Raw genomic sequence first — 20,921 nt, 5'->3', positions numbered from 1 at the left:
CCTGCCCGATTCTGCCCCTCCCCCCATATCTGGCTCTTTTCACAATTGGCATGTATTGTGCTTGGTTATTAGAACATCATAGTGTTAGTCAGATTCACTTAGGTATTTTATTAATATTCTGGTATTTTGTGCAAGGTTTGAGTTTGTAAGGTAGATTAGGCTTTCCATGTGAGATCATATTTTGCCATTTGTTACTGTGGCAAGTCAGCATGGTTTCTTTTATAAATTTTGGGCTTTACAAAAGTTTTTATTTTATTATGTGGCTATTTGTTGGCAGGAAGTTTTGATTTAATTACGTTGACTTGCCCTTTCAGTTTTAAAATTATTGCCTATTACTAAAGGGTTTTTCCAAACAGAAAAAATTCAAGTGCTTCCCTGTGGGAGGTTTTCAAGTGGATTTCCTGCTACTGGACATTTATTACAAAACTGTGATTCTAAGTATTTCCTTAGAGAAAGCATTGGAGTAGCTTCAAAGAAGAAAACAATACTCATAGAAATTAGAGAGGGGGAAGATTCATTCAGACTATCCTGCTACCAGGCCCAGATAGATTCCTGTTCTCTAGTTCTTTGAGAAGCTGGAAAACTCTCTCTCCTTTTTATAAGCAGTGCTTTTCTGAATCAGAATCTTTACTGAATTGGTATCTGGTAGAGGAGTACATTGTTTTTCCTACTGGTGTTTGAAGGCAAAATTTGGACCTTAGGGAAAAAATTACTCTAAGAAGCTGCAGGCAAACACATGTACAGTGTCCTTTTTCTTTCTACCTCCATCCCCTCACTGTTTCCCTTGGTTTGAGAAGAGAGGTCATTTTTCTTTAAGTTCAGTGCAAGGACCATTTTTTTTCTTTTTGTACAGAACCTTGAAAATAGAATTTTTGAGCACAAATATGTCAGTAATAAATAAGGATTCAACCAGTTACAGTAGCATATGTAGAGAGACTTAATAGTTTTTGACCACCAACTAGATCAAGTACCCAACTTGCCAAGTGAAATAACGAATCATAGTGGTCGTGGGAAATGTTTACGTGAAAATGTCAGCCAGTAAAATTATGGAGATTCCAAATTACTTGGAAATTGAAAAATATGATTCCCTGTCGATAGGGATATGAATGATTAACCAGTTAAATGGTAACCCTCACCCTTAATGGGTAAAGCTTACTGGTTCCAGTTAATTAGTGGGGGTTGGAGCAGCTTAGCAGGTTAACCAATTAAATGGGATTTTATTTCCTTACTGCTGACCAAAACTTGACTGCCTTAAATTCTACCAAACTATGGAGGATATAAACTGTATATGGCTATGGGCACTGATTATCCAGAGTCAAAATCTTTCCAGCCATTTGGGTCTTTGGGTGTATAAATATGTAGAAATATGTTACTCGAGAATGCAGGGGAGATAACAGGAAGGCAAAAGCACAACTGGAATTGCAGCTAATAAGGGATGTGAAGGATAATGAGAGGTTTCTACAGGCACGTTAGCAATAGGCTGGTGATCAGAGAGGGTGTGGGTCCATTACTGGATGAGGGAGGTAAGCTAGTGACAGATGCTGAAGTACTCAATGCTTTCTTTGCCTCTGTCTTCACAGACAAGGTCATCTCCCATACTACTGCACTAGGCGATGCAGTATGGGAAGAAGATGAGTACAGTGAAGAAAGAACAGGTTAAGAACTATTTAGAAAAGCTAGACATGCACGAATCCATGGGTCCGGATTTAATGCATCTGAGGGTACTGAAGGAGTTGGCAAATGTCATTGCAAAGTCTTTGGCCATTATTTTTAAAAACTCTCGTGGAGATTGGGAGAGATCCTGGATAACTGGAAAAAGGCGAATGGCGCTCCTCTTTAAAAAAGGGAAAAATGACAATCCAGGGAACTACGGACCAGTCAGCCTTACCTCAGTCCCCAGAAAAATCATGAAGGGGATCCTCAAGGAATCCATTTTGAAGCACTTGGAAGAGGGGAAAGTGATCAGGAATAGTCAACATGGATTCATGAAGGGCAAGTCGTGCCTGACCAATCTGATTAGCTTTGATGAGGATATGAGACAGATGGTGAATGTGATATACCTTGACTTTAGCAAAGCTTTTGATATGGTCTCCCACAATATTCTTGCCAGCAAGTTAAGGAAGTATGGATTAGATAAAAGGACTGTCAGACAGACAGAAAGCCTGCTAGACTGTCGGGCCCAATGCGTAGTGATTAATGGGTCGATATCAGGTTGGTGGTCAGTTTCTAGCAGGGTGCCCCAAGGATCGGTTCTAGGTCCAGTTTTATTCAACATCTTTATTAATGACCTAGATGAGGGGATGGATTACACCCTCAGCAAGTTTGCAGACGATACTAAGAGAGAGAGGTAGATACATTGTAGGGCAGGGATAGGGTCCAGAGTGACCTAGACAGATTAGAGGATTGGGCCAAAAGAAATCTGATGACGTTCAATAAAGACGTGCAGAATCCTGCACTTGGGATGGAAGAATCCCAAGCATTGTTACAGGCTGGGGACTGAATGGCTAAGTTGCAGTTTGGCGGAAAAGGACCTGGGGATTACAGTGGGCGAGAAGCTGGCTGTGAGTCAACAGTGTGCCCTTGTAGCCAAGAAGGCTAATGGCATATTAAGTTGCATTAGGAGGAGCACTGCAAGCAGATCTAGAGAAGTGATTATTCCCCTTTATTCAGCTCTGGTGAGGCCACATCTGGAGTATTATGTTCAGTTCTGGGTCTTCCCCCCCCCCCCCCATAGAAAAGATGTGGATGCATTTGGAGAGGGTCCACTGGAGGGTAAGCAAAATGATTAGGGGCTGGAGCACGAGATCTGTGAGGAGAGGCAGAGGGATTTAGGCTTATTTAGTCTGAAGAAGAGAAGAGTGAAGAGGGATTTGATAGTAGCCTTCAACTTCCTGAAGGGAGGTTCCAGAGAGGATGGAGAAAGGCTGTTCACTGTAGTGATGGATGACAGAACGAGGAATAGTTGTCTCAAATTACAGTGGGAGAGGTTTAGATTGGATATTAGGAAAAACTATTTCACAAGGAAGGTGGTGAAGCACTGGAATGGGTTACCTAGGGAGCTGGTAGAATCTCCATCCCTAGAGGTTTTTAAGTCTTGGCTTGACAGAGACCTGGCTGGTTGATTTAGTTGGAATTGGGTCCTGCTTTGGGCAGGGGGCTGGACTTGATGACCTCCTGAGGTCTCTTCCAGCTGTATGATTCTATGATATCACTGCTGTGTGTTGACTTCCATCTGCACAGCTGCAATATTTTATTAGCAAACAAAGAAGTAACAGCTCTTTGCCCGTTATGTTTAATGGCAAGTGCTCCTCCTGGTGACCATTTAAAGGAAAGCTGCTGTTTCCCTTCAGAGCTCTGGCCTCAGAACTCTGCAGTTTTCCAGACGTAGCCTGGTTTCTTTGCATTGCACTATTGCTTAAAAAAACTGATTTATGAGCTGGTTGGAGCTGCCTTCCTCAATGAACTCAGCGTTCTTGGCTATAGTTTAACACCAGTTCATGGTCCATTTAATTCATTTGGGTGCTATTTACACCCAGATCAATTTTTGCAATAAAAATTGAGTTTTAAAGTGCATTTTGGGCCACACGTTAATGCTGAGAAGGGCAGGTGGGCTCATTGAGGAAAGGCTCTAAAACATACAGGAACTTAAGTATATATAAACAGATAATTATAAGAAAAACCATATTCAAACTATAGAGGAGTTTATAAGCTTTCCCCTAATATTTTCATTAGTCTTCTATGAGAAAATATTTTCTTTGTGGAAGGATATGCTCAATAAATCCTTCTCTAAAATTTGATTAAAATATTTTTTTTAAGAATGTGAAATTATGGACCCTGAGTCTAATAGTGATTATGCCAAGATAAGATTAATAAGCTATTAGGACACTTTTCAGGTGTCCTAAATACTTTTACACACTTTCAGTAAAATACCCTAAAATACCTGGTGGTATGCCTCGGGCCACCACCACTGATTGCGTGGCAGATTTCAAGCTTCTGAAGTATTTTATTTTATTGTATTTGTTAATTTTTGTGACAATAATATTTTTTAAAATTACTTTTTTAGGTCCTTTTAGTTCTGGATTTGGTGGTATACGTATTTAATTTGAGCCTCTGTTATGGTGTGTTTCCATGCAGCTTGCAAACATTTCACTTTTGTGCCCCAAATAGATGTCAAAATAAGTGTCTGGATTTTCAGAAAAATTAAATAAATTGAATATAGAGATGTTCTGAACATCTATCCATAAATGTCTCAATGGGAGCTACTACTTCTGATCTCCTTTGAAAATCTGGCCTTTATGTGCTCTCCTGAAAATTTGCCCTCAGTTGTGGGCACTGAGCACTTGAAAATCTGGCCTCAAATTCTTCTGAAAAACTTGGCTGTACTTGGCACTCTGCATACCAAAAGTGCTCACCATGAGAGAATTTAAGGTTGAGTGGTGTATGCATGCTTCTTGTAGTGGCGTAGAAAAGCCTGATAGTCCTCAAGTTAGTGTTGTATTTTTATTAGCAGTATGGAAAGGAGAGGAAATCTTAAAAGCTGTTGGGTGAAACTGTGGCTCAAATAAAGTCAGTAGGAGTCTTTCTGTTGATCTCAATGTAGTCAAGATTTTATACCCTTTGATTTTTTTGCTGAGTCTTCTGGGGGTCCTTTAAGTACCTTCAATATATTGTATAAAAATTAGGAATGGAAAAAACGATTAGAATGAATTTTAAAAAGAAAAAGAGGAAGAGAAGCTTGTGGAAGGCCCGAGATTTTAGTTGATCCAGAACACTATTAGCCTTAATTGATCTCTCTTGCTTCCTTCCCTCTTTCAGTCAGAGGCATTTATGTAAAAATTCCACAAGAGGATATTCTCATGGTCTGTCTATCCCAACTTTAATATAAAACTTGTGAGGGAGCTCGTTATGTATAGTTTCCAGTCCAGTTTAAAAACCAAAAGGTTCAGATAAATGTGAAAGTAGCCAAACTTTTGCCTGCTTATCCAGAATGAAATGCCAAACTTTCCCTGATTCTTCAAACACTAGGAAAATGCTCATCTTTCTTGCTGTGATGTGATAGTGCTTAATGTTAACTATTCTATTCTGCAGATACTTACTACCACCATATAATATTGTAGTTGGTTTCATATGTTCTAAATCTAAATATATGTTTTGATTTCACAGGTGCCTGCATAAATATCACCTACAGCCAGTGCCAAATGCTGCCATATAACCACACCACTCTAACATCTGTTCTTTCCATTGTCAAAAACATTGAAATGGAAAAGTTCCTCAAGTTCTTCAGTTATCTCAACCGCCTCAGCTGCTATCAACACATCATGCTGTTCGGCTGTAGCCTTGCTCTTCCTGAGTGCATCAGTGATGGTGATGACAGGTATTTGGGAACTAAAATCACTCAATGATTAGAGCCAGTTGTAGGATAACACTGCATATCTAATCAGAATAAAACAGGCCTGAGCTAAGCTTATGGCCTTATTTCAAAAATTCTGCCAGTCAGCTAAACTATTTTCAGGTTATTAAGAACATCAGAATGGCCACACTGGATCAAACCAGAGGTCCATCTATCCCAGTATCCTGTCTTCCAATGGTGGCCAATGTCAGGTGCTCTAAAGGGAATGAACAGAACAGGTAATCATCAAGTGATCCACTCCCTGTTGCCCATTTTCTTTTTTTTTCTTTTTTTTTTTTTTAATGACAAGCTTAGTATTTTTGTCCAGGAAGAAATTACTGTCATAAGTTTGAATAATTACCAGTAGTTCTAGTAATGCTGAAATATAGACCAGAACTGTAATGCAGTCGGGGGTTGCTTTCTTAGCGCAATCAATGAAAGAGATATAGTAAGAGAAACTATCTAGTGGCCATGTGCTCAAATGGAGTGATAGATATATCTACTATATATATTTGAGAGAGTCTCCATCTGTCTATTCAAGAATATCTTGTAAATGGTAAGAGCTAGGACCACCAAATTTGGTATTCAACTTCCTCTCATTATAACTAAAAGCAAAATAAGGATTTGGTTGTGCCAGAAAAATGGAATGTGACTAGAATGGGATTGCATCTCCTAAAACTGGTCAGAAAGGAGACAGAATCATCAGGCAGGTAAAAGGGGCTGGTTGGGGATGCTCCCCATCCCCATCCAGGATTGCCCCAACCCCAAGCCTCCCACTCCCCATGTGCTCTGGGTGGGGTTGGCTGAAGCTCCCCCACTCCTGATTTGTACAGGGACATGTTGGTTGTTCATCAGGGAGTGAGGGGAAAGTGCACAGTTTGCTGCCTTCTGCATTCTGACTGAGGAGTGCAGGAGGCAGATGAACCTGGATCTACCCTTGTTGGGGGACATTCACCCCTGCCCCGGCTGTGCCCACTGGAGCTGTAGCAGCCACGGAGAGGCACTTCTCACCTGGCCCCAAGCAGCTGTGAGGGCTGGGGTAGTCCTCTCTCCTAGGAGCAGCCTGCATACTGAACCCCTCATCCCCAGCCACATCTCAGAGCAGTGATTCAAATGAAGCATATACATTTTCATGCTTCATTTTCCAAAAAACAAAAATTAATTGAGTTAAGGACCCGAGCAAGGGCGGCAGAATCTTCTAGTATTACATATATGTAATATGTTTATATGCATAACATGTTATGAATAATCAAATTTAAATTTAATTTACAAGATAGGATAAACAAAATTTATGTTTTTAATGCAGCAGTAGCTCAGCCATGCTGTATATTTGGGTAGTGTTTTCTATTTTATTTATTTAAGAAAAATAGGGTAAATATATTTTTGTCTTGATTATCTTACAGTGTACATTTAGCAGCATGTATGAAAAGGGACCGAGATAATGTTGTTTTAGGAACTTCAGCATTAACATGTCATTTCTTTTCTTTTTTTTAGCAATTAATTATGTTAATATCCTATTCATGCAATTTTTCACTGACTTTGCTTTTTAAAGGAAAATTATGAGATCATTTATGTTTAATAATATTGAAAATTAAAAGTAACAAAGGGAGAAATAGGCTGGTAACTTTTTGTTTTTAATACAAAAAACAAATAAACCAAAACCACACAAACCATGGTTCTGATTCCTGCTTTTCTACATTTCAAATTCAAATCAAGAGACTGAAAGCTGAACAATTAAGAAGGGACAAGACATTTTGTCAGAGTGTTTAAAATGTTGGGTTTGTTTGTTAAAACCTATTTAATTTAATTAACTAATGATTGCCTGGGTGAAAGGATGTCTCAGCTGAATATGCAGCATCTCTGTTCCTCCAGTTAAGCTCACAGTATATACATCCTACAGTCCTCCCCCTAAAAAATCAACCAGCAATACTAGGGAAGGCTAAGTTTAACTTTGCTGATAATTCTAAGACAAAAATAGAAAGAAAAAAGATCTGCTTTAAAATGTTAGAAGTTAAAATGGCCACAACCCAATTAAAACAACATGTTTGCAGGCCATTCGCTCATATACTGCTTTTTTATTCTTTGTCTGAAGACCGCTTTCTGTAAGGCTTGAGGCTTGTCAACCATGGTGGTTTAGCCTACTCTAACTTGAATTAGACTCTGTCTGACCGGCAAAGTTTTGTTGATGCAAGTTTCAGCCACTGTTGTAATGAAACCGCTGTTGCATGTCCACACTCTAATCCTTGTCAGTGCAGTGCACCCACAATGGCAGCCGTTGCACTAACATAGAAACCAGTACACTTTGAAGCAAAATGCAGGACAATGTAGCACTTTAAAGACTAACAAGATGGTTTATTAGATGATGCTCGGGGGTCGCGTAACTAGTTAGCATGCCAGAGTCTCGAGACTCTGGCATGCTAACTAGTTACGCGACCCCCGAGCATCATCTAATAAACCATCTTGTTAGTCTTTAAAGTGCTACATTGTCCTGCATTTTGCTTCAACTACCCCAGACTAACACGGCTACATTTCTATCACTACAGTACACTTTGGGTATCTATCCTAGTATGAGTATGCAACAGGCTGCAGGCTTCTTTGGGAAGGGTTTGCAATCAGTAATATGACTAAACTGACATTGTTAAACACTAACGCAAGATGTCTACAAAGGTGTGTGTATGTGTTGGGGGAGCATGTACGTGAGACACACAGTGTATGTGTTGGGAAAGTATGTGGGTTGGGTGAGAGAGTGTTGTCTCTATAAATTCAGACAGCAGCTTGAAACAACCAGTCCTGACAGCTGGTGTCTTGCTGTTCCCCCGCATCAGCACAGCAGAGACCAGTACACCAGCAGGGGGAGATCCTGACATGAGCCGTCACCTCCCTCCCTGGCTCTGCTTCGCACCACCACATGGAGTCTCTTCCTCTGCTGCCTCCACCCCCATCCCAGAGGAAGTCTGTCTTGCCTGCCTGCCACTGCAATCCTAGTGCTGGGGAGAGCAGGATTCTGCTTTAATTTTGATTCATGAGTCCCGAGTTCTACCATGACCTCTTCTTCCCACAGACCCAGAAGATCCCCCGCCTCGACGTATTCCAGGCAGGAATGTATTTGCTGCTGGGAGCTGGTGTGCTCATCAGGATAGTAGCTGTGTCTGTTCTCCATGCTGAGGTTTTTCAAAGCTTCCTGGGTCTTTGAAAGGGGTAGGGGACCATGCCTGTGAAGCTGGATGTAAAGCTGCAGAGTTCAAAACCGTGAGCATTGTGGGATATACCTGGAGACGAGTTATAGTGAGTGACTTAATCACTCAGTGTCTATGCTGCCAAGTGGGGACATCAGTGCCAAGACAAAGCTCCTTGTGTACCGTGCATTGGTTGTTCCAACACTGCTGTACACGTGCGAAACCTGGACAACATATAGCGACACCTAAAGGCACTTGAACAATATCATCAACGCTGCCTCTTGGGAGGACAGGCGCACGAACACTAGCATCCTGCAAGAGTCAAACATGACCAGCATTGAAGCTAATATCATCTACCAACAACTTCACTGGACTGGTCATGTGGTCTGGATGCCTGATCAACGCCTTCCAAAAAGGATTCTGTTTTTCGAGCTGAAGGAAGGACAGAGGAGCATTGGGGGCCAGAGAAAGCGATTTAAGGACAGGTTGAAGGCAAACATGAAAAAGTGTGTAATCGGTGTCAACAGAGAACCTTGCCCAGGACTCTCCCCAGTGGAGAGTGGTAATCAGTGAGGGTGTGGACATTTTGAGAAGTTCCACTGCAGAGTAGGGCAGAGGAGAAGCAGAGAAGGAGAAAAGAGCATCAAAAACTGTCCCGCATCCCTCCAGTAGCCACCAGCACCTGCCCCTTCTGTGACAAGACCTGTGGCTTCAGATCAGCCATCAACAGACCCACAAATAGGAGGGTGACAGGAAGACGTCCTACTCATTAACAAGTGACTGCTGAGAGAGCTGAAGAAAGCTCTATGCTTCTCATCGAGATAGTTTTATTTAGTTAGTAAAGCAAGAGAGTTTTGTTGGCAGGAGGAGGCTTGAGTTTACCTGCACTGTTTTGTTGACAAAGGCTGCTGTTTGATGACAAAGATGATAAAATTTGTAGTGCAGACAAGGTCTTCTTCTGATCTGAAAAAAAATCCCTTTGAGTGCACTAAGTCTATTTATTGAGAACTTTGGCGTTTGATTTCAAAGTGCATTAAATTGCATGCTAATTGAGTTAGTGCAGTCTGTTGTTAATGTGCATACAATTCTGCCATGCACTACAATGGCTGTTCTCCAACTGCCACACCTATATTGTTTTGCGAGAATCTTTCACTGACCAGTTTTCTTGTGTCCCCTTCACTGCTCAGGGGTAAAGTTGAGCAGATAGCCCCTCCCCTGTTTAAAAAGCTGGCACAGAGCCAGAATTGGATTATTTGCTCCTAGATTCCAGTATATTGGCACTACACAGATTTTACTCCAGTAGCCTTTGCAACGTGCCTTGGAGCCTCTTGGAGATCTTGAAAATCATCTTGTCATCTGGGAGAAGCTGTGGTAAGTCAGCCACTGCAATAAAGATGCATTTGTGGACATTGCTTGTCAGATCTCTGCAAGGGGTCACAATGGGGAAGGACACCAACCAATACTAGATATAGGGCAAACCGCTCAGGAGAACTAACATTAAAACCTTGGTTGCCAGGAAAATAGTCCCCACCTGTGGATAAGCAGCAAGAAAAACTAGCAAAGGAACATGAGAAAGGAAGTGAAGTTCTCCCCCTGGAAAGCCAGGATTTCTTCAAGACTCCAGGGTTGGCCATGTAGGAAGCCAGCCTGATTCTCAATCAGAAACCCAGCCTGAGACTGAGCAGTCAGATCCTGGCAAGGGAATGTCAGCATAGTTGTCCTTGTCTGTTCAATTTATTTTTATACTACACTGCTGTGCAAAACCCTTAAAGAGGGAGTCTTCAGCACCACTTGAGTGACTGACTAACTGGGAGAGGAAGAACCGGAAAGCTCAGGATGAAATATTTGCAGACCATATTGCCGACCCCCAATCCAAATTGAAAACAGCAGAACTGGAGGTTGTATTTGAAGTTGCAGAAGGGAAAAGATAGGAAGCTCTCCAGAGAGAATAACATGAAGTGGCCAGAGAGAGCATTGCCATGGCGAAAGACACGGACATGCAAAAGCAACTCCTGGAGGCAATACAGATGCAGAGTGTTTTTGCTACAGGCTGTATGCAGTAATGCCCTCAATCAGGGTCCTGCTATTTTCTATATCCTCTGGACACTACAGATACTAGGAACACTAGGATATCTGCTCATCTATACCCCTGCAGCCACGGTCCCAGACACCAGCCTGCTCCTTAACCCAAGCTCAGAATAGTAAGAACAATTGCACCTGGAAGCCCTGCTTTTTCAAGCCTCAGCATTCAACAGCACCAGGAAGAAGAACAAGAAGATGCAGAGGCAAGGCATATACTCTCCTGTGAATTGGAGACCTTCCCTCTCCTGTTTGGTTTTGTTCTGCCCTCTGCTGTAGTGTTTCATTGGTTTTTTTTTAAACTAAAGGTTTATTTGTGGTTATTTTGTTTAATAACAAAACCATTAAATTCATTCATAAAGAATCTGCAGTGAATTGAATTCATTAAATTGTGCACAAATCATAGGATTTTACAAATATATAAAGGCACGGACACATGACAAAATAATGAATGCCACAATATGCTAGTTCTGCCACTCACAAGACACTGCAGTGCTCACAATCCATTTTCAAACGTCCTCTCTGGGATAACATGGGGAGATGTAGCTGCATATTTTGAGGCCGGAGGCTAATGTACAGCTAAATGCATCCTCCACTGTCATTCTGCAATTCTTGAGCCCACTGACTTAATTCAACAGTTCCTGCCTTCTGCCCAGGTGGCCTGCGACTCCTTTCGGTTCGTAAACTCTTTATCCTGCTGTTGGTGGCAAGCAATAGACAGATGGATTCTATCAATTGCCCCAATACACTTTGGGAACCTCATCCTTACAAAACATGATATCCTGAATATTAGGTTTAGTACCTTACATATGGCATCACAAACTTACATGACGATAGCCTCAACAATTGGTATCAGATAGTTGGGCTCTGAACCTCTAACATTACAGGGTGGCTAGCTTCCAATGCATTTGTTCTCAAGTACAGAACACCTCATGTTCATACACTGTCCCTACAGCTCCAGAGCTAGGTCACACAGGTGTGTTTAAAAAAAAAAAAAAAAAAAAAGAGGTTGTCTTTGTCATTCTGAAATTCTTCTGCCATGGGCTTATCACCCCAGTTCTTCAGAATGACCCTTTCCTAATAATGACATTGGCTTTCTAAGCCCACAAACAGGTTTTCCAGACTTCCACTGACTTCTGCTATGAATCTCACAAAACACAACAAGAAAAATTGCAGTATGCAGACTGCTCAGCAAGAAAGCAAAGGACCATGGGATAGCCTTCCAGAATGTCATGCACTTAGTATGTACCAAGACCTTCTTACACGTACACTATGATGAAAACTAAAAAGGACTAAAGTTACCCCATGTGTACTCTATTATAAGCTTACATATTGCTCACCAGTAAATATGCATCAGCTATGTGAAAACTAAACCTTTCAGATAGGTGAGGCCTGGGCTGACAGGGAAGTAGTTAATCTACTTACAGTATAACAATTATATCTTGACAATTAAAGTATAAACTTTTAAAAACAGGTGGTATTTTCAAGTTATTGTCACATTTGAGTCGAGACCAAAAATGTGCAACTTTTCCATAGCAACAGTTTTTCCCGTTCCTACTGTCAGTATAGTGCAAAGGGGTTATTGATTTATATTTGAAGGAGTGTTCTGCATGTGCCTGTTAGGCTGGGATAGCAGAACGTACATAATGATAACAAATCATACAGGACTACATTAGATTCTGCTTAAAAAATGAAATCTTAGCAGGTAACTTCTACTCCTGGCATGTGTTTAAACAGAGATGGGGCTCACTGATTGTTGAGTAACAGAGAAGAAATGGTGGCCTGTCCAAAAAAAAAAAAATGGTGGTTTGCCAAACCTAAATGAGTTACCCAAATCCAACTCCTAATCCTCTTTAAAGGTAAATTTTGGTTGCTTTATACAAATCAACCTTTTAAATGAGTGCCAGGCTAACCGATCATCTGGTTATCTTTCAAATTTGAGCGTTCCTTCGACATGGCAGAACTTTTCTGGGAGACCTCTGGTTTCCCAGAAAAGCTCTGAAGTCTAGACATAGCCTCAGAGACCAGGTCTGTTATAGGGGTGCATTATAGGTCCATAAGGATCAGAGACGCCTTGAGACAATAATTCAAGGCTGAAAGCCACTAATATTTGCTGCTGTGCTTAAGGATTCCATGCTTGTAAAGTTGAAATTAGCATGGAGGATGTTCTGTGACGGATTAATAAAATTGCTTCTTGCTTTTAGGGCTCTGCTATGTTTGCTTTCAGTTAATAGAATAAAAATTGCTTTCAACTCAACTCTTTTATTAAACTATGTTAGGACACATGCACACACACATCACAGCACTGTGGAGAGCAGGGGAAGGGAAGGAAGTGGGATCCCAGGACAGTTGAAGATTTGTGTATGTCTGGGTATCATATGCAGCCTTACTCTTTGGAGTAGAGTGCAGTGGATACTGAACTTCAGCAGAGCTACATTGCAGAAGGACCGGCATTGAGTGCAGTGGGTAGTAGGAGTCAAGCAGAACTGGACTGTGATGGGGCAGGTGCAGAATGCAGCCAGAATGTTGATAAGAATGTGGTGGTGGTTATGCAGGGAAGAAGGCATGAGAATAGTTTTTCAGGTTTGGCTGCAGGGGACAGCAAGAGCGGTACTGCTCATTTTGAAGTCCTCCAAGTGCATGAAATGTGTCCACATGGTGCTCTCTAAAGTTTGAGCCGCTTTGTGACTTTCTTTTGGCATACTGCTGCATTCTTCTTTCAGTCCTTGTCCTTGCTGTCATGCCAGTCTTTCAGTTCTTGCTTTTTCTGCCACAGAGTGCTGCATAACATCACACAGAAACTCTTCCCTACTTGTTTGCTGCCTCTTTCTAATTCAGCTGGCGATAACAAAAAGGGAGTGTTCAGTCAGTTTGTGTTTTTCATGACTCTGTGGGACATGGTGTTTGTGAGTGGTGTTGTCACTGTGAAATAATTCTTTGAGCCAGAGTTGGAAGAAGAATTCTTTTTGTTTTTCACGTGTTAGTATGGTATCAGGTTCTGTGAGGCAGAAGTTCAGGTTTTTTTTGAAGAGTACAGCTACTTCAGATCTGTATACAGTCCATGTGGTGGATCTTGGTGCTGTGTTTTTCTCCCAGAGGGTTGTTCTGTGGGTTGTAGTGGGAGCTGCTTCTTGTTATTGTGTTGGATGGCTGTCATCAGGTTCCACTTTGTATTTAGCTGTGACATTCTGCACCTTTCCTGAAGAAAAACTCTGTGTAAACTTGAAAGTTTCTTTCACTCACCAATTGAAGTTGGTCCAACAAAAGATAATACCTCATGCATCTTGTTCCTCTACAAGCATTTTGTCATGTCAAAGTCTCAAAGAGCTTGTCCACGTGGGGACTTAGTACTTGGCAAACCAGGACATTAATTTACAGTATATTAACCTGCTGCATGCTAAGTCTCTCTGTGGCACTTGGTACTGTATTATAAATGTTCCATACCCTGCACTGTGAAACTTAATATTTGGTTAGATGGTCCACGTGAGACTTAGTGTGCAGCAAATTGGTGTGCTGTAGATTTATACCCTGACTCGTCATGCACTAAATCTCCATGTGGACAAGCCTTTAATTTAAGTACTAGGATTTATGAAATAATCTGCATTGCAGGAACAACTGTGGTCATTTAAAAACTCTTGGAAAGCAAGAAGAAGGGGATCCAAATGATGTGTGTTTGTGGTGCTACAAATTTAAAATAATTCAGTCTCAATAAAAATGGTCGTTTTAATTCTTAGTCATCTTGTATAGATCTCTTATCAATTTAGCAGAATTTGTAGAGTTGCTCTATTATAATTGTGAGAAATGTACTTTTTGTTCCCATTTTCCTAGTTCTTGGTTTCATCTGTTCTGTCTGTTGTGAAAGCAAACAAAAATTCTCTGTTTTCTGTTTGTAAGTATTAAAAATGTCCTGTGCTGGAGTACTAAACTTCAAAAACAAACAACAATAACCCTTGGCCATAACTCACCCGAAGCAGATAATAATCAAATGTCAATTAAAATCTTTTCAATGTCTCTTTAAAATATGAAAGACACCTCTTGAATTGGATGATACAATCTACTTATAAAGGGTTTTAATTTACAAGACATGCATAAGTTTGCTGACTTGGTCATTCCTGTAAATTAGAAGAACATAGTACTCACAACAACCCTAGCGGATTTTGTTTGGGTTTTTTAATAAGGCGATTAGTGAGAAATACTACTTAAAACTTATCATGGCAAGTAGAAACTTTAGAGAATCACTTTCTCTGTACTGTTTTCACTTCATTGTCCAAGTCAGGTTCTATGTAGATAATCAGATTATTTTTATTTTAAGATCATTATCTGTTTATGTATGCAAAGCATAAGTGTTCAGTGTTGGTCAGTAAAGCATTTGAGAATTTCCTTAAGTCCAGCCCTACTGAGCAAAGCATGTCTTTCATATGAGAGTCTCAAAATGCTTAATTTTTTAAAAAACGTGTCCCTCTCAATCGTTATGGTGTGTTTGTACAAATCTTTAAAAAATACATAATTAGTTAAATAGTTTTAACAAAAAATAAATATACCCAAACCACAGAATTGTTAAATATAACAAATAACCCTGTCATTACCCCTGCAGTCAAAGGTTAAAAGAATAGATGGACTTTTAGTTGTTCCTTGAGTCCAACAGATGGATTCTATCAGACTGAGAGAGACTCATAGTTAATGAATTAATCAATTATCTCATTAATTATGCCCTTTGCATCTTTGCATTCAAATGTTGTTTGGATTGTAATTTATACATTTTTTTAAATTTGAAGGAACAGTTAGGACTTTAAAAGATTAGCCTTTATAGATTAAGTGGATAAATTCAGTAAATTAATATCTAATTCTGTTTTACATACGACATCTCATTTATTGCTGAACTATTGGAATGGCATAGCCCCATACAACTTCACCACCATTTTTAAACATCTTTGAAAATATTTATTCTAGAATTTCCTGTACACATACACACAAATTGTAGGATTGATTGCTCAACCCTTAGTTATGCAAGCATTCTTGCTGAAGTGAACGAGACTACTCATGAGTAACTTTGCACAGATATGATCATGCATATATAACGTTCCATAAGTATGTGCTTTCTGTTGGTTTATTTAATCACATGCCATTGTCTTTTAAAAGCCTAGTAATTTCTAAATTATTATTAAGGTATTTGTATTACCCATATATGCTCTTTGGGCAGAAAAAAGTGCCTGGAAGGAATTGTTAACAGTTTGTCTTCCCATATTCCCAGGAGTGAGAGGGGGACTGTATTTGGCCTGTTTTGCAGATAAATATTGACTGAAAGACCCCATACACAAATGCACCCTCTAATATTTTCATTCTTTTCCTTCCTTCAAAAATAGGCTCCATGAAAAATGGGAAACATGGATTTTGAGTGACTTTATCTGAAGTGGGTTTTACTGGTTCAGATAGTCTTCAATTACTAGAACAGCATGCTGGAAACATCAAGAGAATATTAATAACCCAGCAGCTTTTACTGTCAACAGGAGAATCTAGAAGCCACTTGTTTTTCTTCTGCACTCAGCCAGACCTTTTATATAATATTGAAACTATCTGCCTTCAGCATGACATAAAGTCCTGGTGAAAGGTACTATTTAAAATGTGTTTATTTGTAGTTGACAGTTTATTTGTTGCTTGGAAATAATCACTCAGGGAGCCACAGGAGACAAATTTAGAGAAACAAGTCTTTATCTCAGAGATAATAATTCCCACACTTCAGTGTGTAAAATGCATTTAGCATTGTGTGAAAGTTCTTAACATGACTTTCCGAACAGATCTTCAAAGACCGTGTATATGTAAACACCAGTTCCAGCTCCACCGCCAATCAGGATGCTCAGTAAACATGATAAGGATACTGGTTGTACATTCACTTCATCAGTGTTTAAGCAGAAAAATGCCATTAGACTGATTTCAGAAATACTAGTTGACACAAGTCAAAGTGGGGAAATGGAAATCTCCTCAGACTCTTGGGATTTTGATCTACTATAAGTTTTAAATTTATAAAATAGAAGGCTCGGGCTCATAAACATGTGAGCTCCTTCATCTTTCTCCCTTTCACCACTGATAGTCCTACATCTACTTAGTTTTCGGTTCTCAGCATAGTGTCACTTTTGTTATTGACAAATTAATCCACTTTTACACTCAACTAGGGAAACCGTCAAGTCAGCAGGAGCCACTAAGTGCTCAGCACTTCTGAAAATCAGGAGTCTTATTTACGAGCCCAGATATGGACGTGAAAATCTTGGCCTATCTACTTCCACAAATTGTAGTCACTTAGGGCTAAACCCTTATTATAGTACTCACTCTGAGGAGCCAGACCGGGTTGTGAACAGACGAGCAAGAGGTGAAAAGCCTCTCACATGTCAGGAGAATTTACAGAGCCCCACTATCGGGGCTATGCTAAATTAGCCTCCATGCTCCTTACATATACCTTCTGTGAGGTGAAGAACTTGCATGGTAGCAAATCCTTTGGCCTGTTCCTTTCCTTCCTCACATCCTGCACTCTGCCATGCAAATGGACTCTAATGAAGCCATTTGGTGGTTCCCAGATCAGGCACCCAGCCTTGTACTGATAAATTGCACTTACTCTGCTTCCAGGGACCCTTTGCAGCTCTGCATGAGAAAAGACAGGACCTGTCCCTTGAAGGCTACATCCATACTGCAGCCTTCTTTTGCAAAAGCTTATGCAAATGAAGTATGGAATAGAATATCACCATGCTTCATTTGCATAATTAATTAGCAGCCTTTTTGTGCAAGAGACTTTTGTGCAAAAAGTAGCTGTGTAAACCGCTCCTTTTTGCAAACTCCCCCCCTGCACAAGAACCCTTCTTCCTGAAAAATGAGGAAGAACAGCTTTTGTGCAAGAGGGGGATTTTGCGCAAAAAGGAGCCATCTACCGAGCTCCTTTTGCGCAAAAGCCTCTTGCACAAAAATTGCTGCTAATTAATTATGCAAATTAAGTGCAGCATTATTCTGCTCTGCACTTCTTTTGCATAAGCTTTTGCAGAAGAAGGCTGCAATGTCGATGTAGTTGGAGATAAATAAACACCCCTTCTGGCTGTGAAGTTATTTCTACTAGCATGGTTGCTCTTGTGAGGTATAAGAATTTTAATAGCGTAAGTTAGGATATGCTTATAGCTCACACATGACTGACATGCAAGAGTAATGATGGTCATCCCAAATCATTCATATATATCCTACTAAGCCGTATCCCCAAAATTTACTCTAATATTCCAAACTCTTGAATGGCTTTGAACAAAAGCTGGAAAATTATCCTATCAAAGAACTGTTTCCTTTGTCGAAGCAAAAGACTTCTATGTGTTTAGGCAGCTAACAAACAGCTTTATTGATCAATAAGGCACAAGGTGAGCCAAACGTGACCCCGGCAGAACCGGGCCCATTCAAGCTGTTCAGCACAATCAATCCTAGTATTTTATACCCTTAACCAAACAAGTCTGATGTCAGGGCAAGAAATCAAAGCGAACTTCAAAGAGAAACTACTATCAGCATTGAAAGAAACAGGTATTAGGGAGTAGGAGCTTCAGCTCAAAATAGTTCATTAACTCATTCCAACATTTCATCCTCCTGGCTTTTCTCACATCGGTGAAGGTCCGTTCACTTTCTAGCGTACGTGCAAAAGCAGGCAACTTAAATGGCTTCTATGATACAAATGGCTTCTAGCTAAATATGAAATGGTTTCTACACCTTGTTACCACAAATTTGGAATTTTTGGTGTAAAAATTACTCCCTTCTTAGGGACTGAGGATTAACAAAACTCAGATCTGGATTGATGCTAGCTTTTGCATAAGCTTTATTTTCTGACATCTTATGGTACTAAAATTATAGACACATGAACTTCATACTTTGGGAGGATATTGGCCAGTACTAGCTGCTTCAGAGGAAGATGGAGGAAACCATGAAGAAATGAGTTATGGAATAAGATACCTACAGGAAAAGTTTCTTTTTAATCCCCAATAGTTAGAAGCTGGTTTATTTCTTCAAGAAAAAAGAGGTGACATTCCTTCAATACTCTTAACTTTGTTTAATCCTTACCATAATAATTGTGGATATTCTTTTAATCCAGAGAAATTATCCTTTTCAGAATCCTATTAAACTATACGCTCAATGGTATCTTGTAGTGAGTTCCAAAAGCTAATTATGTTGTATGAAAAATTATTTCTTGCATGAGTTTTAAATTTTACATTTTAATTTAATTCAATCTCCTTGTTCATGTATTAGAATAGAATTCCTGATTTACCTTCTCTAGATCATTTACAAATTTGTTTATAGCATGGGTTCCCAAACTGGGAGGCATGCCCCACTGGGGGGGGACATGAAGAAATTCTCGGGAAGGAGGGGCGTGAGGCAACCCAGCCTGTCCCCATCAATCCCCACCCACTGCTCAGCCACTGGGGCAGACTTCAAAATGGCCTCTTTAAAAGGGTAATGCCTGCTCTGCTCTCAAAAAGGCAATGCTCCTCAGTTCCTTTCCGCCCCCCTCAAATTTTGTTGCTGTTTTTTTTTGGGGGGGTGTCATGTTACTGAATTGGAGGGAAGCAGCCAGATCGCTGCTGCACCCCTAGGTGGGGGTGTTGGCCCCAGAAATTGGTATGGGGGGAGCCATGTGGGGTATTGAATGGGAGCTTATTGTTTGTTAATCTTATGTACACTATTTATGTGAGTATATAATGTCTATGTGTGTAGGTAGGAATCTGTAATCTGTGTGGAAGCTGAATATTTCTGTGAATGTGGTTAAGCATGGCTATGGACAGGCTGAGTAGCAAAGCCCTGTGGAACAATGACTCTCAATAGGCTATGGACACACCCAAAGAATGGGATTTGTCACCTGAGGGCAGCCAGCAGGAAACATAGAGATTGGCCTCTGACCAGGTGACTTGCTGCATACAAGAAGAGGCCAGGAAGGGAATAAAAGAGGCCATGTGGTCGACGCCATTTTGTTCTCAGCTCAGCACTTCATCCCAGAGGCAGCACTGCAGGGATTGAAGAGCCCGGAAGACCTGTGAACCCATCCTGATCGTAGGATGTGCAATAAGGACTTTTAACCAGCAGCTGCAACATCTCTGCTAGAGCCTGCATCGAGAACTGGGAGATTCGGTGCATGTAACGTACTGTACTTTAATAACCTTACTCTCAGGCTTTTCTTTCTTGTAATAATAAACCTTTAGATATAGATTCTGAAGGATTGGCCCAGCGTGATTTGTGGGTAAGATCCAGAGGGTAAATTGACCAGGGATCTGTGGCTGGTTTCTTGGAACCGGACAGAACTTGTTCGGGGTAGGTGGGATTGGGTGCTAGGACCCCCCACCTGTGTATAGGCCCGGGGCCATCTGGGGCACGGATATTGCTGGGGTGTCAGAGGGGTTTTGCTCGGGAGGCTTCAGGCAGGCTGCTGAAGCGCTCTGTGAGACTGGTTTGTGGCCTATTTGGAGAGGTCGCCAGTCAGGGGCTGTAAGGAGCCCCGGATTTGAGCAATTCGCCCTGAGCGGACGCCCTTAGCTGTGCCCTGACATGGCCCGGTCTGTCACAGGGGGCGATGAGGGTTTCTCAAAAATCAAAAAGGGGACATGATGCCAAAAAGTTTGGGAACCATTGGTTTATAGTCTTTTCCCTTTTTGTCTGTATCTGCTGTAAAATAAATAGGCCCAGTTTTTTGCAATTGTTTATCGTATCAGAATTTTTCTCATCACATGTTTCTAAGCCTAATTTATTGTTGCTGATTTTTTTGATGTAGGACAAAGTAGGCCATATGAGCGTATACAATTGGTTTATACAATTGTGTTATATTTTCAGTAGCTTTCTCTATCCCATTTCTCATACATTTGGTTTGTTTATTTGACCACTGTTGCACACTGAGCAGTGTTTCACTGGTCTGGCTGCAATATACTGTTAATGGTAATTTAGAATCAAATAAGGTATATGAATTCTTCATATTTTTTCTGCCTATAGGTATTATTTTGTATTTGTCAGCACTGAATTTCATCTGCCATCATCTTGCCTTTGGTGAGGGGCTCTGATGTCCTTCACAGTTTTTTCAGGTCTTGACTAACTTCATTAATTTTGTGTCATCTACATATTTTGCTTTCTCACTGATCACTTTTTTCCAGCTCACTCATAAATGCATTAATATATTGAAATAATAAATAAATACAAACATCTAATTAGAAAATTATTGCTGGTATTTCACATTTATGAGTTGTAATTTTTCTCTTGTTCGGATATGCATATTTGTAGATGTA

At 40.5% G+C, this 20,921-nt stretch overlaps 1 protein-coding gene across 7 annotated transcripts in view; it reads left to right on the top strand.

Annotated features, from left to right (window-relative positions):
* CORIN (corin, serine peptidase) overlaps nucleotides 1-20,921 on the top strand; it is a 221,622-nt gene that overhangs the window by 84,074 nt on the left and 116,627 nt on the right. For all 7 annotated transcript variants that reach the window (XM_075930473.2, XM_089777859.1, XM_075930476.2 and 4 more), the window contains one exon: nucleotides 5,164-5,374. In XM_075930473.2, the coding sequence (XP_075786588.1) occupies nucleotides 5,164-5,374 (211 nt within the window). The remainder of the gene's footprint in view (nucleotides 1-5,163; nucleotides 5,375-20,921) is intronic.

This window comes from Pelodiscus sinensis, chromosome 4, assembly GCF_052426305.1.
Source record: "Pelodiscus sinensis isolate ZL-2025 chromosome 4, ASM5242630v1, whole genome shotgun sequence".
Classification (NCBI taxonomy): Eukaryota; Metazoa; Chordata; order Testudines; family Trionychidae; genus Pelodiscus; species Pelodiscus sinensis.
Note: the sequence above shows the minus strand (reverse complement) of the source record. Positions and strands in the feature narration are given on the sequence as shown.